At 35.1% G+C, this 21150-nt stretch overlaps 1 protein-coding gene across 1 annotated transcript in view; it reads left to right on the forward strand.

Annotated features, from left to right (window-relative positions):
- LOC150094836 (coiled-coil domain-containing protein 39-like) overlaps positions 1–21150 on the forward strand; it is a 350814-nt gene that overhangs the window by 98229 nt on the left and 231435 nt on the right. The window contains exon 9 of the mRNA XM_090411364.1: positions 6324–6427. Coding sequence (XP_090267490.1) covers positions 6324–6427 — 104 coding nt within the window. The remainder of the gene's footprint in view (positions 1–6323; positions 6428–21150) is intronic.

A 21150-nucleotide genomic window follows, 5' to 3' on the forward strand; every position in this document is an offset into this window, starting at 1 on the left:
AGAGTTGAAAATATAGTTACACTGAAATGATATCTACCGTGATTAGTGCCTGTTATGAGTTAATCATAGAGTGTAGCTGAGAGATGCATGGAAATTGATTAAATAAGAAATTCTATTGTAATAAATTGAGTAAAGAAACTTTGTGATTCTGAAACTGTGAATTTGTATGTGAAAGTTTGGAAGATTGAATTAATATGAATGACTTGACCTGATGTACTAACTTGACTGAGTTGTCATATTTAGAAGTGGAATTCATGTATTTGTTATATAACCATATATTAAATGTTTTGTTTGTTAATTTAAATATTGTGTTTGCCTGAGTTCCTTTTTATTGCACCGTTCATAAATATTTGAATCTTGCGGGAGCCCCGTGTGAAAATTAAATAATTCGGCCTATATAAATGAGGAGACTGCTAACTAATTAAGAATTGATCCCACTATTTTATATAGACTAATCTGAAAATAGGGTGGCGCAGTGTAAATATAAATTTCCCTACTTTTGGATCAGCGATCAATTTGCAATTAGTTGTTTCATTGATAAGAGTGATTTATAACAAGATGGCGGATTCGAACATGAAGAGAACACGTCACAACAAAATGTATATTATGTTATTATGTTTATAGACAAATAAACAAAATAAACCTCTCTCGTAAGTTATGTACATGCTCAAGTACAGGCTATTCTGATTATATAAATTTCTTTTTCCTTCATATTTTCGAATTGAATCATTTGCTATCATAGTACTTCTTTACTCTCTGTTATCATGTCTAGCTATTTTATTATGGCATGAAAAAATCTGCTGACATCTTTTATTCTACAAAGAGAGTAGGTGAGACCGTTTTAGACCTATCTAACTTTTGGAGACTGAGAGAGGCAATCACTCTCCATCCATAGACAATCAAAGACAGCTGGCCTAAACTATCAGTGATTTTAAGTGGCATTTGGTGAAGAGAATATGGCAGACAACTGCCACTATCTTGTGGCACCTAACACCATATATTATTGTCTGAAATAGCATAAAACTTGTGGTTGATTTTCTTGAGTTTACAGGATGAAAAACTCTAGTCCCTGTGAGAAAAAAACCCACTTGCCCATGTTAGAGATCAACCAACTCAGGAATCGGTCAAAGAAAGGCTTAGAAAAAGTTTCTCAAGTCAGTGATTAGAATCGAACTTAACATATTCTTTCTTTAGGTGGCCTAGTGCTGTAGATGCAAATGCCATTTCCACAGAGTTACACAAGCCTTGACTACATATACTAGGTAATTTATTTTCCCTTTCCCACTCTTGCTTCTTCCTAAAGTCTTCTTGTATCCTCTCTCATATTGTATTTATCACCAGACAAATTGTTTGTTCCTACTAGAACTACTATCCATTTTCTTTTCTTTTAAATTTTTGATTTTAGCACTTTGAAATCTCATCATAAAAGTGAGTTTTATAATTGAATCTCTATGCAATATAATGTTCTTTTTATATTCGATTTTTCCTACCTGATTATCATTACATAGTAACTTACCTGATGAAGTCCTTATTTGATTCTTCTTTTGTTGTTTACCCTTCTTGTCCTTCTATTGCCTCTCTAATCACTTGTCAACTTTTTCCAATTTCCTCATCATCCACATAATAATTTGTTTTAATCTTAATATTTCTAAAGTTAATGCATTCTCAATGTCCTCATTAGTTTCTGAATTGGCATGATTCTTTAATTGGAGCTTGTTTCCTTGTTCATAGTTTCACTAACATTCCTTTTTATTGCTGTTCCATTATTCTTGCAAGATTTTTGCATCATTTTACTGCATCAGTTTAATATGATAGTATTCCAACAGAATATCAGGAAATATATCAAACACTATAAATATATGAAAATTGGGAGTAATATTACTATAAAAGATGTTTTGTTTAATATTCAAAAAATTTTAATGACAGTTACTGAGAGATTAAAAGATGACTTGGTTTATTTTAAAAGATACTACTAGTTAACAAGTTTTGTTGAATAGATCAACATCTTCAGGTATCACAATCAAAGAAATATGTAAAGAATTACAGAGACTTAAAATTGTAATAACAGAACAAGTACAAAAAGACAGTAGCGTGTTGAAAACAAAATGCGAGCTTGAGTTGTTCAACAAAACTTGTTAACTGGTAGTATCTTTTAAAATAAACCATGTCATCTTTTTATCTCTCGGTAACAGTCATTAAAGTTTTTTGAATAATATTCCAATCGAGTAAAAATGAATTCTGAAAAAAAAAAAAAAAAAAAAAAAAAAATATATATATATATATATAGTGATCCCACGATCACTTAATTTAATGATCCTACAAAACTAGTGATTTTATCTGTTTTATTGTGTATCTTTCTTTTTATATTAATATTATTCCCAGTTTTCATGTAATGAAAACTGGGAATAATTATAATATACTTATATATGTTATTATATATAAATTATATATAATAATTTATATATAATAACATTAATTATAATATATATATATTATAATTAATGTTATTATATATAATTATAATATAATTATATATAATATAATATAATTAACTGGGATTAATTATAATATATATGTGTGTGTGTGTGTGTGTGTGTGTGTGTGTGTGTGTGTGTGTGTGTGTGTGTGTGTGTGTGTGTATATTAGGATTACCAAGTAATTTGTCAATCTTGGTTATTTAACTCCTAATCCCAAGTATGCAAACAATTAAGTTTGCATACTTGGGATTAGGAGTTAAATAACCAAGCTTATAAAATTACTTAGTAACCCTAATATACAGTATCCCCAAGTTATAAAATTAATTACATGTGTGTGTGTGTATATATATATATATATATATATATATATATATATATATAAAATCTAGGAAGTAATATTTTTAAATAATTGTTTTCATATTTTTTTCTGGTAGTTGACAGGGTCAGTGTTTAAATATGAGTAATATGGTCTTTAAGCTAGATATTAATTTTTCCATTGCATTCACTGTATATTTGAGGACCACAGTAGCATTACCATTTTATAATACCAAAATAATAAAATTATTAATAATTATGGCCTTCCTCCCAATACTCCTTTTGAAGAAACGTATAGAATTTCTATTCCATATGTAAAGGGAGTGTTGGAGGGAATTGGAGACTTCTTCACCAAATTGACTTACAAGTATATTTCTATCTAGTTCAAAAATTAAATTCCTTTTTAGACTTTCTTAAAAATAAACTCTTTCTCATCCTGGAGTTTACAGAATCCTTTTTTCACATGGTGGCTTTGGGAAGATGGATCATTCAATTAGATTCATCTTGAAGAACATCAAGGTTATATTCTACATTGGTTTCTATAAATTAAAGAACAAAGAGAAAATCACAATAACTCAAAAACTGTAGGATGAATTTTTATGCAATTTGGTGAAAAGCAGTGTGATGACAGATAAGAAAGAAACACCAACAAAAATTGTCAGAGTACTTCAAAGGAATGTGGTCACCCCGCACAGCAGTACAGTGCTTACAATTTTGTTTCATATTGTTTATAATAGTGTCCAGGAGTTCAGTTGGCAATAACAACCATTGCTCCTGCAAAGTTCTCCTAAGTCCCTCAGGGTTTTAGTGGGGGTTGGAGAGCAGCAGCACATCTAACTGGATCATCTCAGATGCTCAGTAGAATTAAGGTCAGATGACCTGGCTTGCCAGTCTGTACATACAGTAGTCATGGACCAATATCTGAAGTTATTGATTTCACAAGCTTCACTAGATGAGGAGGCATTATCATCTTGTAGGATAAATGTGTCCCCTATCACACCTGGATGAACTTAATGGGGGCCCAGACATTGTCTTTATAAGTTGTAGCATTCATGGCTCTGCTAGGAAGCACGTACAGGTTAGTGCATCCATCCAAGATTTTTTACATAATGTTCCTATCTTTCATATGTTTTCTCCCTTTTCCCTCTGAGTTATGCAATTTTTCTCTTTGTTCCTTAATTTATGGAAACCAGTGTACTTCCATAGTCTGAGAAAGCTGGTTTAGCCAACCAACATGCTTTCTCCACTAAACATAGAATTCACTGGAATAAAACTAAAGTCTTGCACAAAGTTATTTTCTAATTGAATGATTATACAAAGAAAGTTGTGAAGTTTATATCCACAGACAGAATCTCAACAAGAATGACTCTCTTAAACTTTCACCATTTTGCAAAGTCATCCTAAGCCACACACCTCGTTCCTGTTTCTTGAATTAATAATTATTTAAATTTATTTATTTATTTATTTATTTGAATTCTAATAGTTGTAGATGGTGTTATCCTCCTGCAGTAAATAGTATATATTGTCTCACACTTACATTTTAAGTGTCGTTCTAATTTGTTTATCTCTTTTTCATCTCTGTGTACTGACAATGGCTAAGAAATATAGCTGAAAATTCAGCAAGTATTCAGTATTAATTTTCCCACATGTTAAGGGTTTTTCCATGATTGAATTTTATAATAAATGGAATAGTCTATGTCCATATTTAACGCTCGGGAGCTCGCAATGGTAATTTTGCAAGCATACGATGTGGTATATCTGAGAGATACATTCATTACTAGTATGTGCTAAAATGCAAAAAAAACATAAAGAAAAAACACTGCAAATATAATACATGATGGTACAAATTAAGTGAATATTGAATCCAACATTATTTCATAGCCAAATATAGAAACTACAAGAGTTTTGTGCCGAATATATAGCAACTAAAAGTTTTGGCAGATGCAAGTATAAGTATTGCTTTATGGGCAACTCGTAATTAATAATAAATTAATAATTCTTTATTAATTTAATTAAGGTGGAGCAAGCACCAGACCACTTTCCTTAGTATTTTCCATAAATGTAAAGCACATCTCCTAGAGGACATATAGACATATGTATGATAAATATTGAATCCAACATTATTTCAAGAGTTTCGTGCTAAAAATATAGAAACTTAAAGTTTCATCGGACGCAAACATTGGTACCTTATGGGCACCTCGTAGTAAAGGTGGAGCAAGCTCCAGAGCACTGTCCTCAGTATTTTCCATAAATATAAAGCACATCTCCTAGAGGATTTGTATGATAAAAAATAAGCCTTTGGCTCTCTATTTCAGTAATACGTGATGGTTTCAGTTACAACCTAGAAATTATTGAACAAAGAATAAAAAAAAAAAAAAACTATACTGACATCAGAGGTCGCAGTATCTCTCAGATAAAATTTACTGTCAAATATCACAAACCTTTACATAACGTGTTAAACCAAACTGACAGCAAAAAAAAGTGCAGAATATCATCACTCGTAACATGAATGCACAGCTACTCATCACCTCCAGGCTGTGTACACTGAATCGTGTAAGAATATTTATATTAAACATTTTGTATGTATCTGTCAGATCAGATGCGAGCACCCGAGTGTTAAAATGAACATTGAAAAAGTTTTTTATTTTTCTTGAAAAAAACAAGTTCCTTTCATTAATATTTGATTTTTACTTACTTCCACATATCTTTCTAAAAACAAAAAATATTATTATTATTAAGAGAGACCTTCAGGGATCCGGGACTCATCGAGGGAGGACGCATACTATTTGCACTAACCATCATACTTGTTCAAGAAAAATGTTCGCTCATTAGTTGAACAACCTCTTCTGTATCTGTCACCCTCATACCATCTGTATTTAGAAGAGTTATTCTTTCCTATTCATCCTTTCTTTTACTTGCAGCATATTGATAGAATTCTTGTAGAGCCAGTTTCTTTTCATACTCAGACTTTTTTCTTTACAACAGTTGTGACTATTCTAGCCTGCTGCTTATAATTTTCATAAAGGACATTATCCTTATGCACATGGTGTTCCTTCCACATCATCCATTTCTTACAGATCTCTTGCTTAATAAGAATTACACATCCTACTTTCACACATCCTGTTTGACTTCTACCCTATTTATTCTTCGAATTCTTGAGACATATTCTAATATTCCATCATTTAAGTATTTTTTAAATGCTTCCCATGCCTTGTCAATATTTTTCCCATCCAGCAACTGATACTATTCCACTAATCATTTTTCAGTTCTGGTTTTCACAGACATTGCAGTTGACTTTTCATTAAAAGTGCACTATAAATTTGGTGTAAAATCTTATTCAGTGATGCTATTATTCATTCATTTATTCATATATACTGATATAAAATGAGTAAATGTTAAGTATTTAATATGTTGTTAACGGTAGTGGTGGAATACTGAATAATGTTTTTTTTTCTGCTTTTTCATTGCTGTATTAGAATAATTCAGTAAAGATAATGTTAGCAAAACCATATATATTTTTTTCCCTTTTAGTTGGATGCTTTGAAAACTATAGCAAGCTATGTTGCATTTCAAGTGCGCAAAATGCAAGCCACCATTGCACAGTTAAATCAACAAATAAAAGAAAGAAGCAGAAGGTAATTACTCTATTTATTTTATGCTGCATATTTCAGTAATCCTATATAACCAGTCAATTTTTATAGCAATTTTACATGTCCAGAGTAAACTATAGCAGGATAAAGATTGAGTAAAAAACAGAAATTTATTTGCATAGTGTATTAACAGTTATTTGCACAATATGTCCATCCGTATTTCTTTTTCTTTATTATTCATAAGTACAGAGTTATAGTATAATGGATTTATAATGACTACCTTTAGAAAGTCATATGTTGCTATAGACCTGGTAATGTAGAGGGTAGTTGACCAGGAAATGTATAATAAAATTGGTTAGATTGGGATGATGAAATAGCAACCAGAAGTAAAGAAAATTAGTTTCTTGAGTTTCTGAGGGACAACCACCTGAGGCAGTATGCAGCATTGAGGGTTTTGAATTTGATCATCTTATCAGAGGATATTGTTATAAATGAGGTGTCAAATCACTCTCCAATTGGGAGAGTGACCATGAAGTGATTATATAGATGGTTGTCAACCATCTGAAGACTTTCGCAAGGAACGGGTATATGTGGAACTACAAAGGTGGTGAGTATGAGAAGCTCAGGAGACAACTTTCAGCTGTAGCATGGAATGAGGAGTTGTGTGGAAAGGAGATCATTCCTGCTTGGGTGATATTCAAGAACTATCGAGTAGAAGCAATGTCTAAATGTATTCCAAAGGCTAAATAAGGTAGGTATGAAATGGATGAATTGGTGAAAGTGTGAAATGGAAGAGATTAAACATGCAATACAGAGAAAAAAAAGGCATTATAGAGGCAACATAACAGGAGTGGTAATAAGCACTTCCATGAGGAATACAAAGAACAGGCAAAGAGGATGACTCGATTGGTAAGGGTAGCAAAAGTTTATCTTTGATGAAACCCAAACAGATAAATCCTAGGAAGTCCTTTCAATTTGTAGCCAGATTGGAGGACAGCTGCTGCAGACGATATAGTGGAGATATTTAATTAGCAGTTCACAAAGGTCTTTCATCCTTGTCAATGTGACATCATGGAGAGTTTGGGAGTGGTGGATGATGAGGAGTAGAGACTGACTGCTAGTGAGGAAGAGGTATATGGAAATTAAGCAAACTTGATATTAATAAGGCTGTGGGACTTCATGATGTATCACAGCGTATTTTGAAGGAATGTGCCAAGGAGTTGACATCTGCTTTGACATATTTGTTTAATATGATTCTTACATTGGATTGAGTTCTAAAGGAGTGAAAGGAAGGCAAGATTGTATTGCTTCATAAAGGAGGTGACTCTAATTCAATCATCCAATTATAGGCCAATCCGTGTATCAGGTGTTGTGGTTAATGTATTGGAGAGACTGGTGAGATTCAGGATCCAGAACTGAGTTGATAACAAGGGTATTATCTTTGATGGATAGCATGGATTTGCTAAAGGGAGTCATTATTTACTAATCTGTTTACTTATTACAATAAGGTGACAGCTGCATTGAACATGGGAGATGGATACACAGTAGTATACTTTAGACTTTGCAAAGGCTTTTGATAGATTATCGCATGATAAGTTGAAGTTGATAGTCAAACTAGAGCAGATAGGGTTGGATATTACATTAGTACATTGGATTGGAGATTGGCTATCTGATAGCTGTCAGTGAGTTGTGTACTAGGGAGGAATATCCCAGAAGAAGGAAGTCACTAGTGGTTTGCCTCAGGAGTCTGCTTAACCTGTATGTTAATGATATTGGGGAAAATTTGAAAGGAGATATACAGTTGTTTGTAGATGATGCAAAGTTTGGATGAACTATGATGATTAGAGCAGATGTGGCCTTACAAGAAGACATAATAGACTGAGTGAATGGGCACGGGAGTGAGTGGGGATGCAAGTTCAGTGTTGCAAAATGTAAGGTTTTAAAATTTGGGGAAAAAAGATGGGATGTAGAATTTACATTTGGTAGGGATATGTCATTGGGGGTGGAGGAAATAGATCTTGGGGTGATGGTGGATAAGGACCTAAAATTTAGGGGACACATTGCCAAAATTGTGAGGACAGCACAATGAATTCTGGGAATGATGCAAAGGACTCTGACTTATAGAAGTAATGAGATTCTTGTTCTATTGTATAAGGCCTTGAGTTACTAAATCACTTAAGGAATTGACAACGTAGATAAGAATATAAATTAAATTACACTTTAATAAATAATTTTGATATTTCGGCAACATCACATTGCCATCTTCAAAAGGAACTTACAAAAACGCATGTGCATGTAGGCACTACAACACAGTAACTGAGAATGAAGTGATGAAGCTATTGTTCTCCTAAATGTCCTGATGGTGTCCCTCCTTAGCCCAACAGCTAAGTAGGTGTTCTTGGCCGTTGGGCTGAAGGTCTGCTGATGTAAGTTGTATGAGATGTTTGATGTTTTTGGGGCAGTCTCATACAACCAAATTTGTTGAGGTTTGGAGAGTTTCTTAGGGCATCCCACCAACTCACAAATCAGAAAACTTCACAGGCTCCTTAAGAAAGTTACTTCTTGGCCTGTAGAAGTTACCAACAGATTAAAGCCGTTTAACTCTATACTCCCCCCCCCCCCCATATTTATGGACTCCCAAAAATATATAAAGAAAATGTGCCATTACATCCCATAGTGGATGGCATTGATTCCCCCACATACAAATTAGCTAAACATTTGGCCAAAGCACTCTCACACTATGCTGGCAACACACCATCACACATAAAAAACTCAGCCCACTTCAAAGCCAGCATAGAAAACCTTACACTCCAACATACTGACATAATGGTCAGCTTTGAAGTCTCATCCTTATTCACATATGTCCCACTCCAGGAAACTTTAGAGCTAATCCAAGCTAAATTTTCTCCCAATATCTCAGCCCTATTTCAGTTCACAATGAACTCCAGGCTATTTTGTTTGGCAAGGAAAATTGTACAAACAAATAGAGGTGACAGCCATGGGTTCACCACTCTCCTCACCCTTGGCCAATTTCTTTATGGAGGCCTTTGAAGAAAAAGCCTTAGCCTCTGCCCCACAAAAACCAACCATATGGCTTCGCTATGTTGATGATGTGTTTGCTATTTGGCCACATGGCTCTGATACACTCCTCTCCTTCTTAACACCTTAAACAACCAACACCCCAGAATCAAGTTCACCCTGGAAAAAGAGGAAAACAACAGCCTCCCTTTCCTAGACACACTAGTCACCTGCCAGCCTGATGGAACCTTGGTTTTCTCAGTTTATAGAAGACCCACCCATACAGGCAGGTACATTCACCAACAATTCCCCCTCACAACAATATGGAGTGGTGAAAACACTATACAACAGGGGTAAACTAATCTGTTCTAACGACAAGGCTCTAAACACTGAACTAAATCACATCCTCAACACTTTCTCAGCCAATGGCAACCCCTGACCCCAAAAAAAATCCAAAAAATATCGAAACCAACAAACCACAACCCTCCCCCCCCCCCTCCACCACAAGGATTACTCTAAATCCATCACCATTCCCTACATCTGATGCACCAATGAAAAAATTACCAAAATCTTAAAAAAAACATGACTTGACCTCCTGTTACAGACCATACAGAAAATTGGCATCCCTTATCCGCTCCACTAAAGACCAACCACTTTCCCTAGACCTACCTGGTGTATACCGAGTCCCTTGCAGCTGTAAACTGTCTTATTTTGGCCAAACAGGCAGGACAGCGAATATCAGAATTTCGGAACACAAGGACTACATCCGTTTTCACAAGTACAGCCACTCTGGTGTTGCAGACCATGCTCTGGATACACGTCACAGAATACGGTGGAAGAAAGCTACAGTAATACACTAGCAAATACAAATTCGAAAGACTATTCATGGAATCAGCCTCTGCCCTAAGAAACTCTCCAAACCTCAACAAATTTGGTTGTATGAGACTGCCCCAAATTTGGGAGGCTTACATCAGCAGACCTTCAGCCCAACGGCCAAGAACACCTATTAGCCCGCTAATAGATGTTCTTGGTACTATCAGGACATTTAGGAGAACAATAGCTTCATCACTTCATTCTCAGTTACTGTATTGTAGTGCACGTGCCTTTTTTGTAAGTTCCTTTTGAAGATGGCAACGTGACATTGCCAAAATATCGGAAATATTTATTAAAGTGTAATTTAATTTATATTCTTATCTACGTTGTCAATTCCTCAAGTGATTTAGTAATGCATAACCAACGTATAAGCCTGTCTATGAGAAAGGCCTTGAGTAGCCCATATGTGGACTATGGTGCACAGGTTTGGTCACCTTGTTTTCAAAAGGATGAAGAGATGTTGGAAAGGTTCCATAAGCAATTGACTAAGGTAGTTTCTGATCTCTGGAATGTTGAATATGAGGAAAGGTTGAAAAGGTGCAATTTACAGGGTTTAATGGATAGGAGGAAGAGAGCTGATATGATAGAGATGTACAAGTTGGTAAGGGTTTGTTATAGGATCAATGTTGAAGTGGTTTTTCGTAATATGTTGGGAGATCAGGGGATAACAAGCAGTCAACCATAGAAGCTGTATAAGGAGGGTTTGAGCAGGAGAGTGAGAAGCAGGTGTTTTGCATGGAGAGTTGTGAATGATTGGAATGCTTTGCTTGAGATTGTAGTGTCTGCGGAGAACTTGAATGTGTATAAGGCTCAGTATGATGAGTTGTGTGTATGACAAAAGGGTCCTCCTGGATAACTATCTGACTCCATGGGGTCTTAGAATAATAATAATAATAATATTCAGTGAACTCTCACTATGGCAAACTAGCAGGGGCCACAGGAACAGTTTGGGTGGAAATTTTTGCTATGCATCAATACTATACTGCTGCAATAGTATAAGCATTGGCCCCTGAAGTTTTCGTTAGTTTTTTATAGTGGGTGTATTTTTTATGATAATGTTTTTTGTGAGAGTTGATCATATTTCAAGCACAAGAAGTAGTAAAAAAATAATTATTGTTTTGCAAATGCTCCTTAAAAATAGTTTAAGAACCATTCCAGAGCAAACATAATTCAGTTTGTTTTTTAAAACAGTTTATTAATGATTTAGCTAGAAAGTTAAGATATCCATATATTATTTTTTAATGAAGTAGGTATATCAAAGATTCTGAAAGTGATGACATTATGTAAGATTGCAGAGATGTTTCCAACTTTGCTACATACATGTCGAAATCAAGTTGAAGATAGCAAATTTGCTGCCTAAAAATATCACTATAAGCAGCAAAATAGTTAAAGACACACACACACACACACACACACACACACACACACACACACACACACACACACACACACACACACACACACACACAGCTTTTTAGGAAGATCAACTCTAGAACCACATAAGAAGGGAAGGGACATTATGGTTGGTAAGATAATAACTGAACACTGTCATTTTACTAAAGTATGTTCTTTTGCATAGAAGGAGGTTGGTGAATTTTCTGGAGGGCAATTTTGAGCAGCAATGCACTCCCTCTTGCATCCAAAACATGTTTCTATGGGGGGTGGGGTTGAGATCTGGGGAGCATGATGGTCACTTGATTCAGTTAATATCCTCAGTCTCCAGAAGTATCTCCACTGCTCATGTACAATGTACTGTGCCACTTTCATCCATAAAAATGAATTCTTTGCCTACAGCACCCCAGAACATTCGAACATGACGTTGAATAACTTCATTGAAATGTCATTCACCAGTCAGTCCCTTTTTCCTGCACTTGTAGCTCGGTGCATCCATTAAGCATAACACCTCCCTACACCATGGCCCATGTCTGTCCTGCCATATCTATCCCTTTCAAAAACATTCTCGCAATGGTAACCAGATCAAGTGTCATCTAGAATCAAAGAAAAGACTAAAACAGTTCATCTGTAAAGAGTGCATTAGCCCATTAGTGTCTTGTCCAATTTTTATGGATTCAGTACCACTAAATATGTGCTCCAAAATGAGCTGTGGATAAAGGGACACAGAAAACACAGATAAAGGAACTTCAGATGTATAGGCCTACCTGTCGCAGATGTATTGCTACAGTTTGTGAAGATATCTACCTACCTGTGCTTGAATAGAGTCAACTTGCAAGCTGACCTTCTGTGGTGGAGTGAATATGTTTTGCTGTTATTACCAAAAATCTGTCTTCATGCTCTATGTAAACATCTCGAACATATTTCACTGATTTGAAATGCTGTCCAAAACCTGGATACATCATTATGTGAGATTCCAAACTGTCTGGTAATACCAGTAATTCTGCAGCCTTCTTCAAGCTTTCCAATAATTCTTCCCCACATGAAATCATCTAGATGTCTTTGAGATATTACAAGACATCCAAGTTTGCAACTTTATTTCTTCATGAAAAGAGCTTCCTTCAAACACAGTTTGCTTAGCACAGCCTTTTGCCTTTTATCCTGTTGAGTGCCATTCAAAAATTTAATTGCGCACCTGCTTTCTTCTTGAAATCGTCAGTTATATAAATTGCTATAAACTTGATTCATCTGAATTTGCATCTTCTAAAATACTGTTCATCCTTAGGTTTTAGACACCAGTGTACCTCTAAAATTTGAGCATTTCTGTTCAAATGTCATCTACTCCAGTTGACTTTCCATATTTCAGGTTTTTAATGACATTTTCTCTCTCAAATATTGATATGTACTGCTGATTGTATTCTCCTTAATTTTTTCTACAACTATTCTGTTACACTTTTTTTCACTTAACAACTTTCAAAAGTAATTACTTGAATCATTAGGATATCTTTCTCCATTCTAAATTTTTTTTTCAATAACTTCCAGAACTTTGCCATCCCTCTGATATTTATTTTCTATGTTTTTACTGAAGTCTTCCCACGAGTTATTAGCTGCTTTTAAAAATTTCGTCACTTCAAATTACATGCTATGAACTTTTGATATACTTTCTTCTTTTCTGCAACTAATACTTGAACTTCACGAGTCCACCATGGAGTTCTAATTTTTCTGTCTTTGCAGACAACTTAATGTCTCTGGTTGAATCAGTCAATCTGTCTGAGTCTCCAAAGTTTGATCATTGTATTTCAAACGTTCATATTTGTTCCAATAGTGTTTGCATATTTGAACAGCTTACCTCTTAATGCTTCTTCACTTTGATTCTTTTTAAAACTTTCTTGCATATTTTTCTTTTCAGTATGTGATATTCATTTTTATCCTGTCCGAAACTAAATTATGATAATTTCCTATTTCAAATCCATAACCTGCAGAAGAAGAAAATGCTGTAAAGGGTATGTAAGGAGAAAGGTGACCAGCAAAATAATCAACACTTCAAGGCTCTGACAAGAAAGTTGACCAACATATCAAGGAAGGCAAAATATCAGATGACGAGAAGAATCTAGCTGAGTAGGCCAAAGAAATCCCAAAGAGTTCTTTTGTTACTTGGCAAGTAAGAGGAAGAATGACTATGGAAGATTAACCTTAATGAGTGATGATGGCTATGAGGTGACAGAAGCAGACAAAATAGTTGAGTTACTGAGTGACCACTTTGCAAGGTTATATCATCTAAGTGAGGTTATTGCTGTAACATATGTGACAGATGAATTGAAGGTTCTGAGGATATTGCAGCATCTCAATGTAAATGCAGCTGTGGGATTAGATGAGATATCAGCTCGGGTTTTGCGAGAATGTGTAAGTGAACTGGCAATGCCTCTGACCAGGCTCTTTAAGTCTCAGCTCTGATAGAGTTCCAAGGGTGTGGAAAGAGGGCAAAATAATTCCCTTGCATAAAAGCGGTTCTAAAATTGTAGTAACAAATTATAGCCCAGTCAGCATCTCATTCATGGTGGTAAAAGTACCGAAAAAATTGTTCAAAAAAGCATGCAAGAATGGGTAGATAAAAATATGAATACTGTATGAGGGGAAACATGACTTTGTGAAAGGTCAGTCATGCCTTAGTAATTTACTAACTTTTTATAATAGAGTAACAAATGGGGGATGTATATGACACTGGTTATGTGGATAAGAAGATGGCTGATGAATAAATATCAAAAAGTGGTATACAGAGAAGCAGAATCCAGGTGACTAGTGGTGTGCTGCAAGTTCAGTGTTAGGACCAATACTGTTTAATTTGTACATAAATGATATAGGAAATATTCAGTTATTTATTATTTATTTATCGTATGGCTTGTACACATGGTTAAAAGACAATAAGATATAATACACATGAGTATAGATAAGATACACATGTATGATTAAAAAAAAAAAAGCCTACATTCACGCAAATACAAATATGAAATTTATGACAAGCATCAGACCGAAGATTAGTTTGTCATATTTTAACATTTAGGTTTTTGATCCAGTTGATCACCTCTGGGGATAGGTCAAAGATGTCCTTAAAGTCACCTGGATATGCTGTCAGCTTGCATTCCTGTACTATATGGTAAATAGTTTGGGTCTCGGCTCCACAGGGACAGTGGGGATTTGGTATCTTATAGCACTTTGAAAGTAAGTCTCCACATACACCATGGCCTGTACGAATCCTGTTGGCCGTCGTCCATATATTCCAGGGCAGGTCAAATCCAGATGGTTTTTGGAAAATGTGTATGTAATTACGAACTTCAGGTGATACTGCTTGGGACCACAGTACATCCCACCTACTCACCATACTGTCATTCTGGCTAAGAAAATTACAGCAGTTTTTATGGTAGGTCTTCAGGATTTTAGTCTATTAGATAAAGCATCTGGAATAAATTCATGTATCGTAAGGTTTTGGTTATTTAAAATTCTTTTATATTCACGAAGCAAGGCTTCCTGTCGTCGCAGTTCCGGAGGAGCAATATGGCTCAAAGTGGAGAGCCATTGTAAGGGTGTACTCCTAATGCAACCCGTTATTAAACGCAGAGTGGAGTTAAGTTGAGCATGTAGTTTATTGACATGGTAACTATTGAGCCAGACAGAAGCACAATACTCTGCTGCACTGTAAACTAGATCCCATGGCGGTGCACCGCAGAGTTGTGGCACTTGAGCCCCATATAGTTCCACATAGCTTCTGAACTATGTTATTTCTGGTGTGAACTTTAGCAGTGATATTAATCATATGCTGTTTATATGACAGAGTTATTCCCAGATATTTAGGTGTCGGATTAAACGAAATTAATGTTCCATCAGCATATATCTCTGATTTTTGATTTACAAGTCTGTTATTGAGGTGAAAGCAAGAACATTTGGTTTTACCAGAATTTGGTGTTAATCTCCATTTTTTATAGAACTGCCATAAAGCCGACAGATCATTTGTCAATATTTCTTCAGTTCTTTTGATAGATTTGTCGCTGATCGCCAAAGCTAGATCATCTGCATAAGCAAACTTCTTGGCTGTTTCAGGAAGTTTGCTTATCTGCATAAGCAAATGGCTGACTGTTTCAGGAATATCTGCGATGTAAAGGCTAAAAAGCAGTGGTGTGAGCACTGAGCCCTGAGGTATCCATTCTTAAGCACTCTCTGTTTACTGATGCTTCTTAAAGTGACTACCCTGAAATATCGATCACACAGTAAGTTGTTTAGGAGATGACCCAATATTTTACATGGGATGACCTTAAGAAATTTATATATGAGTCCCTCCCTCCAAACAGTATCGTAAGCGGCTGTTAAGTCAATAAAGACTGCAGTAGTCTTCAGGCATCTTTGAAATCCTGCTTCAGTGTAGGTTGTTAAGCTGAGAGCTTGATCTGTGCAGCTGCGATCTCTTCTGAACCCTGCTTGTTCTGTTGGAACACGTTCCAAAATTTTATCACTGATCCTGTTCAATATTAGTCTCTCCAACAATTTGTAGGTTGCACTTAAAAGGGCTATGAAAATTAGCTTTCAGTTCTGTCTGCTGGCTTACCTGGTTTTAATACAGCAATGATTTTTGTCCTTTTAAATTCTTTAGGAACGCAGCCACTTTCAAGTATATCGTTAAAGAACTTAGCAAGCCACGATCTTGCATAAGGCCCACAGTGCGTCAGGAATTCATTACGAACATTGCCAAATCCAGGAGCCTTCCCCATTTTGATATTTTGAAGCGCCGAGGATATTTCCTCACGGGAAAAAGGCAAAGAGAATTGTTGGTTCTTTTGAGTTACAGACTTCATAGCCTTTAGTTTGCGTTTTACCTCTTTAGTATATTCTTTACCTATCAGAGCTCTAGAAAGCAAAACAATATGAGCAGCTATCTGATTCGGATTGACAAGAGGAGATTTCTTTGGTACAGAGGGGCTTGAACCAAGCTTTTTAAGTAGCGACCAGGCTTTTCTACTAGAGTGTTTGAAATCTATGCTTTCAGTTATTTGAATCCACTTTTCCCTACAAGCAGCGTTGAGATTATGGAGCAGTTCTCCTATCTCAGGATCCTTACTTTCAAGGAATTCCCGATACAGGGATTCGGCATGTATTCTTTTTGGTAGCTTCAAGGAATATGTATTTTTGCCACCGCTATAACTACTCCAGTGAACCGTGTATAGTTTTTGTAAGTTGGGAGAATTCTTCTAAGGTGTGCGTCTAGATCCACAGTGAAGTTTTCCCAGTCGGCTTTTTGGAAATTCCATCTTGGTCTAGGAAATGATGTTATCATTGGAATTTGGGCTCCTAATTCCATAAAGATAGGACGGTGCTGTCTATTTGGAAAAACCTCAAGAATATGTCTGAAAGTCTGTAGAGGCAGATTTTCACTATCAGTGGAGACGAATGTCAAATCTGGGTTATATTCCTTATTCCAGGCTCTTGATTTAAAGGTGCCTTTTTTCTTGGCATCAAAAACCAAGTGAAGACGGTATTGATCTGCCCATTCAGCTAATATTTCCCCGTTTTGATCATTCCAATCGTATTTCCAAGAAGTATGATGACTGTTGAAGTCCCCAGAGTACACCGTTGGGTGGGAGTATGTCTGTAGAACATCATTTGGCCAAATAATTGCAGGTGGTTTATATACATTCACAATCATAATGTCTGCTATTTTAACAGTGATCTTATGGATTTCGTCATCAGTCAAAGAAGATATCTGCACAGCATTCTCAATACCATTTCGGACATATGATATGTTGCCGTAGCTACGACTATAAGTAATCCCGAGAATGTTGTAGCCAGGAATTATTGCTCTAGATTTAACTTGATCTTCAGTTTCGATATGCGATTCTTGAATGAGAAGTAGATCGACGTTTTTTTCTCGTAGAAGTTTAGAAAGACATTGACATTTTGATGTGCTAATACACTCAACATTTAACTGGAAGATATACGGATATTATGTCCAATATTCCTTATCAGCTGGTTCGAAGAAGAACCGTTGTGAACGTTTTGAGTTTCCATGTGTAGGTATGGTCAGGAGATTGCACAATGGTCTGGCCACCAGTCGCTCTAGTTGTTTGCTGATGAATGAAATTTTGCTGAATATTCAGTTGTTTGCTGTTGATGAAATTAAGGCAACGAGAACTTGCAGGATGGTTTAAACAGACTGTCATATGGGTAAAAGATAATTGGTGTCAGTTTAATGTGGAGAAATGTAAAGTTATGTATTTTGGGATAAATAGATTACAAGCCTGTGTAATTGATGGAACTGTACTCCATGAAATAGATGAAGCTAGAGATTTAGGGGTAGGTGGTAGACAGAGCATTAAAGTTTAGAGGACATGTTGTTAAGGTAGCCCATAAGATTACTTGGCTCTTGAAGAACACTAACAAGTAGAGGTAAGGAAGTTATTCCTCTTTATAAGGTCTTGATATGCCCATATCTGGATTACTGTGCTTAAGACTGGTTTCCTGGGTTTCTTGGGGATGAGGAAGTGGCAGAGAGGATTCAGAGGTGAGTAACCAAGATGGTGAGTGGTCTGTGGAATGTTCCTTATGAGGATAGATTGAGGGTGTGTGGATTGCAGAAGTTGGTTAGGAGAAAAAGAGGGAATACGGTAGAAACATTTAAGTTGCTTAAAGAGTTTTATAGGATTGATGCAGGGAAAATGTTTCAGCACTTGGCTAGGGTCCAGAACAAGAGGTCATCCCTGGAAATTGAATAAAAGTGTGGTTACTAGGAATGTGAGGACTAGATTTTTTGCTCAGGGAGTTGTGAATGAGTGGAATGAGTTGCCAGTCACTTGTGAACGCTTTATCTGTTAATGGGTTCATTGAGAGGTATAACATTGTGTAAATCGTTTGGGTCTCCCGTGATGAGCATTTGGACTCCATGGAGTTGCCTGTACAATAATAATATACTCTTGTGTCCTGTACCCTTGTATTGGTATTGCCATGAACAATAACATAAGTCATTGAGTCTTTTCTTATTTCTTTTATTCTTCATCCCATGAATTTGTGTATATTTTATGTTAAAACATAGTATTGATGTCATGACACAGATAAGATAGTCTGTGTCATGACTAGATACCTAGCAAGTGCTTCTCATTATTTGTTTAGTTTGTTTATTATTTAATTTGTTTAGATCTCCAACTTTTTCTTTATGTCAGTTGTTTTCTCTGACTCAAAATATTCTTTTATTTCTCCCTTCAATAGGACCAGAGGTACAATTAAGTCTAATTTTTTGGTTCCCTATTTTGCTGTTTTCCCGTATCGCTCTACTTGAAATTACCTGCCATTCAAGAAGAAATTGTGTTTTTATGTTTAGTTATTATTACTAAACATAAATTATTATGTTTAGTTCCACTTCCTTTCCATTGATACTTCTTATGTTGATGGTGCCTGTCTTGAATTCTCTGAGGTCGAGTTTGTTCTAGTAGCTAACTTTTTTATTTATTATTTTTTTTTCACTGTTTGCACTGGTTCTCTGATGAAAATAGCAGGAGCATTTTGCAACTGTCATATTCAAAAGAAATATAAAAATCAAGGAAAACTCGTAAAAAATTAAATGTAATATTTTTATTTAAGGCATCTTCAGTACATAGAACAATTAAACAATAATAACAGACTCTAAAAATTGCTACCTAAGTAGCTAATGTAAGATAACTAAATACAGTCGATAATTTCCTTAACTTAAAGATATATACCATATAATACATATACATAAATAAAGTTAGTACTTTTTTAAATCCACTAATTTTCCTATCTCTAACAAAGGGGACAGACAGACCGTTGGATCTGTTTAAGTTAGGACAGTGAAGTAACATTTCACACTTTTCTTTCCTCCATTTTTATATTTCTTTTGATTTTATAGTACATCTTTATAAAGGAATGTGTGGAATTTTACTTTATTGTCCCAACTTAAACGAGTCCAATGGTCTGTGTCTATCCCTTTGTGGGAGATAGTACTTTATTTAAATCTGCTAATTTTTCTAACTTTATTTATTTATGTATATATGTGTGTGTGTGTGTACACACACATGCACACACACACACACACATATATATATATATATCAGGGGTGTATATTCAGGGTATGTGGTGCACGCCCACCGAATAGCAATATTACTCATATTATATTTTTGCATTTATTCCTGTTAAAAACTAACGATTGTTTTTTGGCTTCACGTGATTCCTGAAATTAGACACAATATACTAATGCTTCATGAAGAGAACACCTTTCGACGTGCAAACGTTGCATCACATTCACGTTAATAGCCTAGGTCACAAATATGGACATGTTAAACTGTGAATGAAATTATTCTGTATATTTTGTTTTTCATTCACATTGGTCACAGAGTTGGTCACAAATATGGACATGTTAAACTGTGAATGAAATTATTCTGTATATTTTGTTTTTCATTCACATTTAACATTGTATATCATATATTAATCATAACTTGTATAAAAGTTGTTTATTATTCTTTTATTTAAGAATTATTATTTATGTATTGATTCTGAATTTAATCAACTATTATTTAATTGAACAATTATATGTATATAATTTAACGTAGCTTATATATATGTTGTAACGTAAATTTTATTATTATTATTTATAAACGGAATGAAAGAGTTGATTAAGTAACTCTAACATTTTATTTATTGTTTTTCATTAACTCAATGTAGTGGTATAGCATTATGTAACGTTAATGCAAATGTTTACGTTTATTGGTTGTCATGGAAACGCATGAAGTAAGAGAGCGCGAGTGGAACAGAGCGTGAGCTTCGATAACTGGAGGAAAAAGAAAAAACGATAAAAAAGAAGTAGAGGAGTTTTGGATTTTGAAGCGGGAAGAAGGAAGGGTACAAGCAAGAGAGGTGAAGGTAAATAAAAGTTCTCAAGGGCAGAAATTCATGGAAACAGTAAGTGAGCAAAGATGAAGTGAATCTTATAGTTGGCTGAAAGCAAAATCAGCAGTGGTAATAAAAGGAAATTAATGCCGTAATCGGATAATTAGAGAACTGGACATTCAATGAAGAATTCTGAATAAATCCAGTCAGTCTAGAATTACGACTTATTTCTATACTACCATAAAAGGAATTGTACGGAGTTTAACTAGTTGAAGAGTGATAAACAAGAATGATTAATGTACCCTATAGTTGTTGTCTGGAGTTATAAAGCGCGATTAATAATGTTTTAGTTATAACCTTGGAGAATTCTTATAAATGTGTTTCGCAAGTGTAATAAATATAATTTGAAAGTGTGCTCACAAAATATTGGAAGTACTGAAGATTATTTCTGGTAAGGACAGTCATATTAGTTTATTTTGGTGTATGAAGATTTGAGTATTAGTTCCGTTGCGCTGTTTCTAACATTAACTGTAGCATATCATCGAGGCTGAGAGTTGAAAATATAGTTACACTGAAATGATATCTACCGTGATTAGTGCCTG

The sequence above is a fragment of the Typopeltis vanoorti genome, chromosome 21, assembly GCF_054136105.1.
Source record: "Typopeltis vanoorti isolate ZY-2024b chromosome 21, IOZ_Tvanoo_1.0, whole genome shotgun sequence".
Lineage (NCBI taxonomy): Eukaryota > Metazoa > Arthropoda > Arachnida > Uropygi > Thelyphonidae > Typopeltis > Typopeltis vanoorti.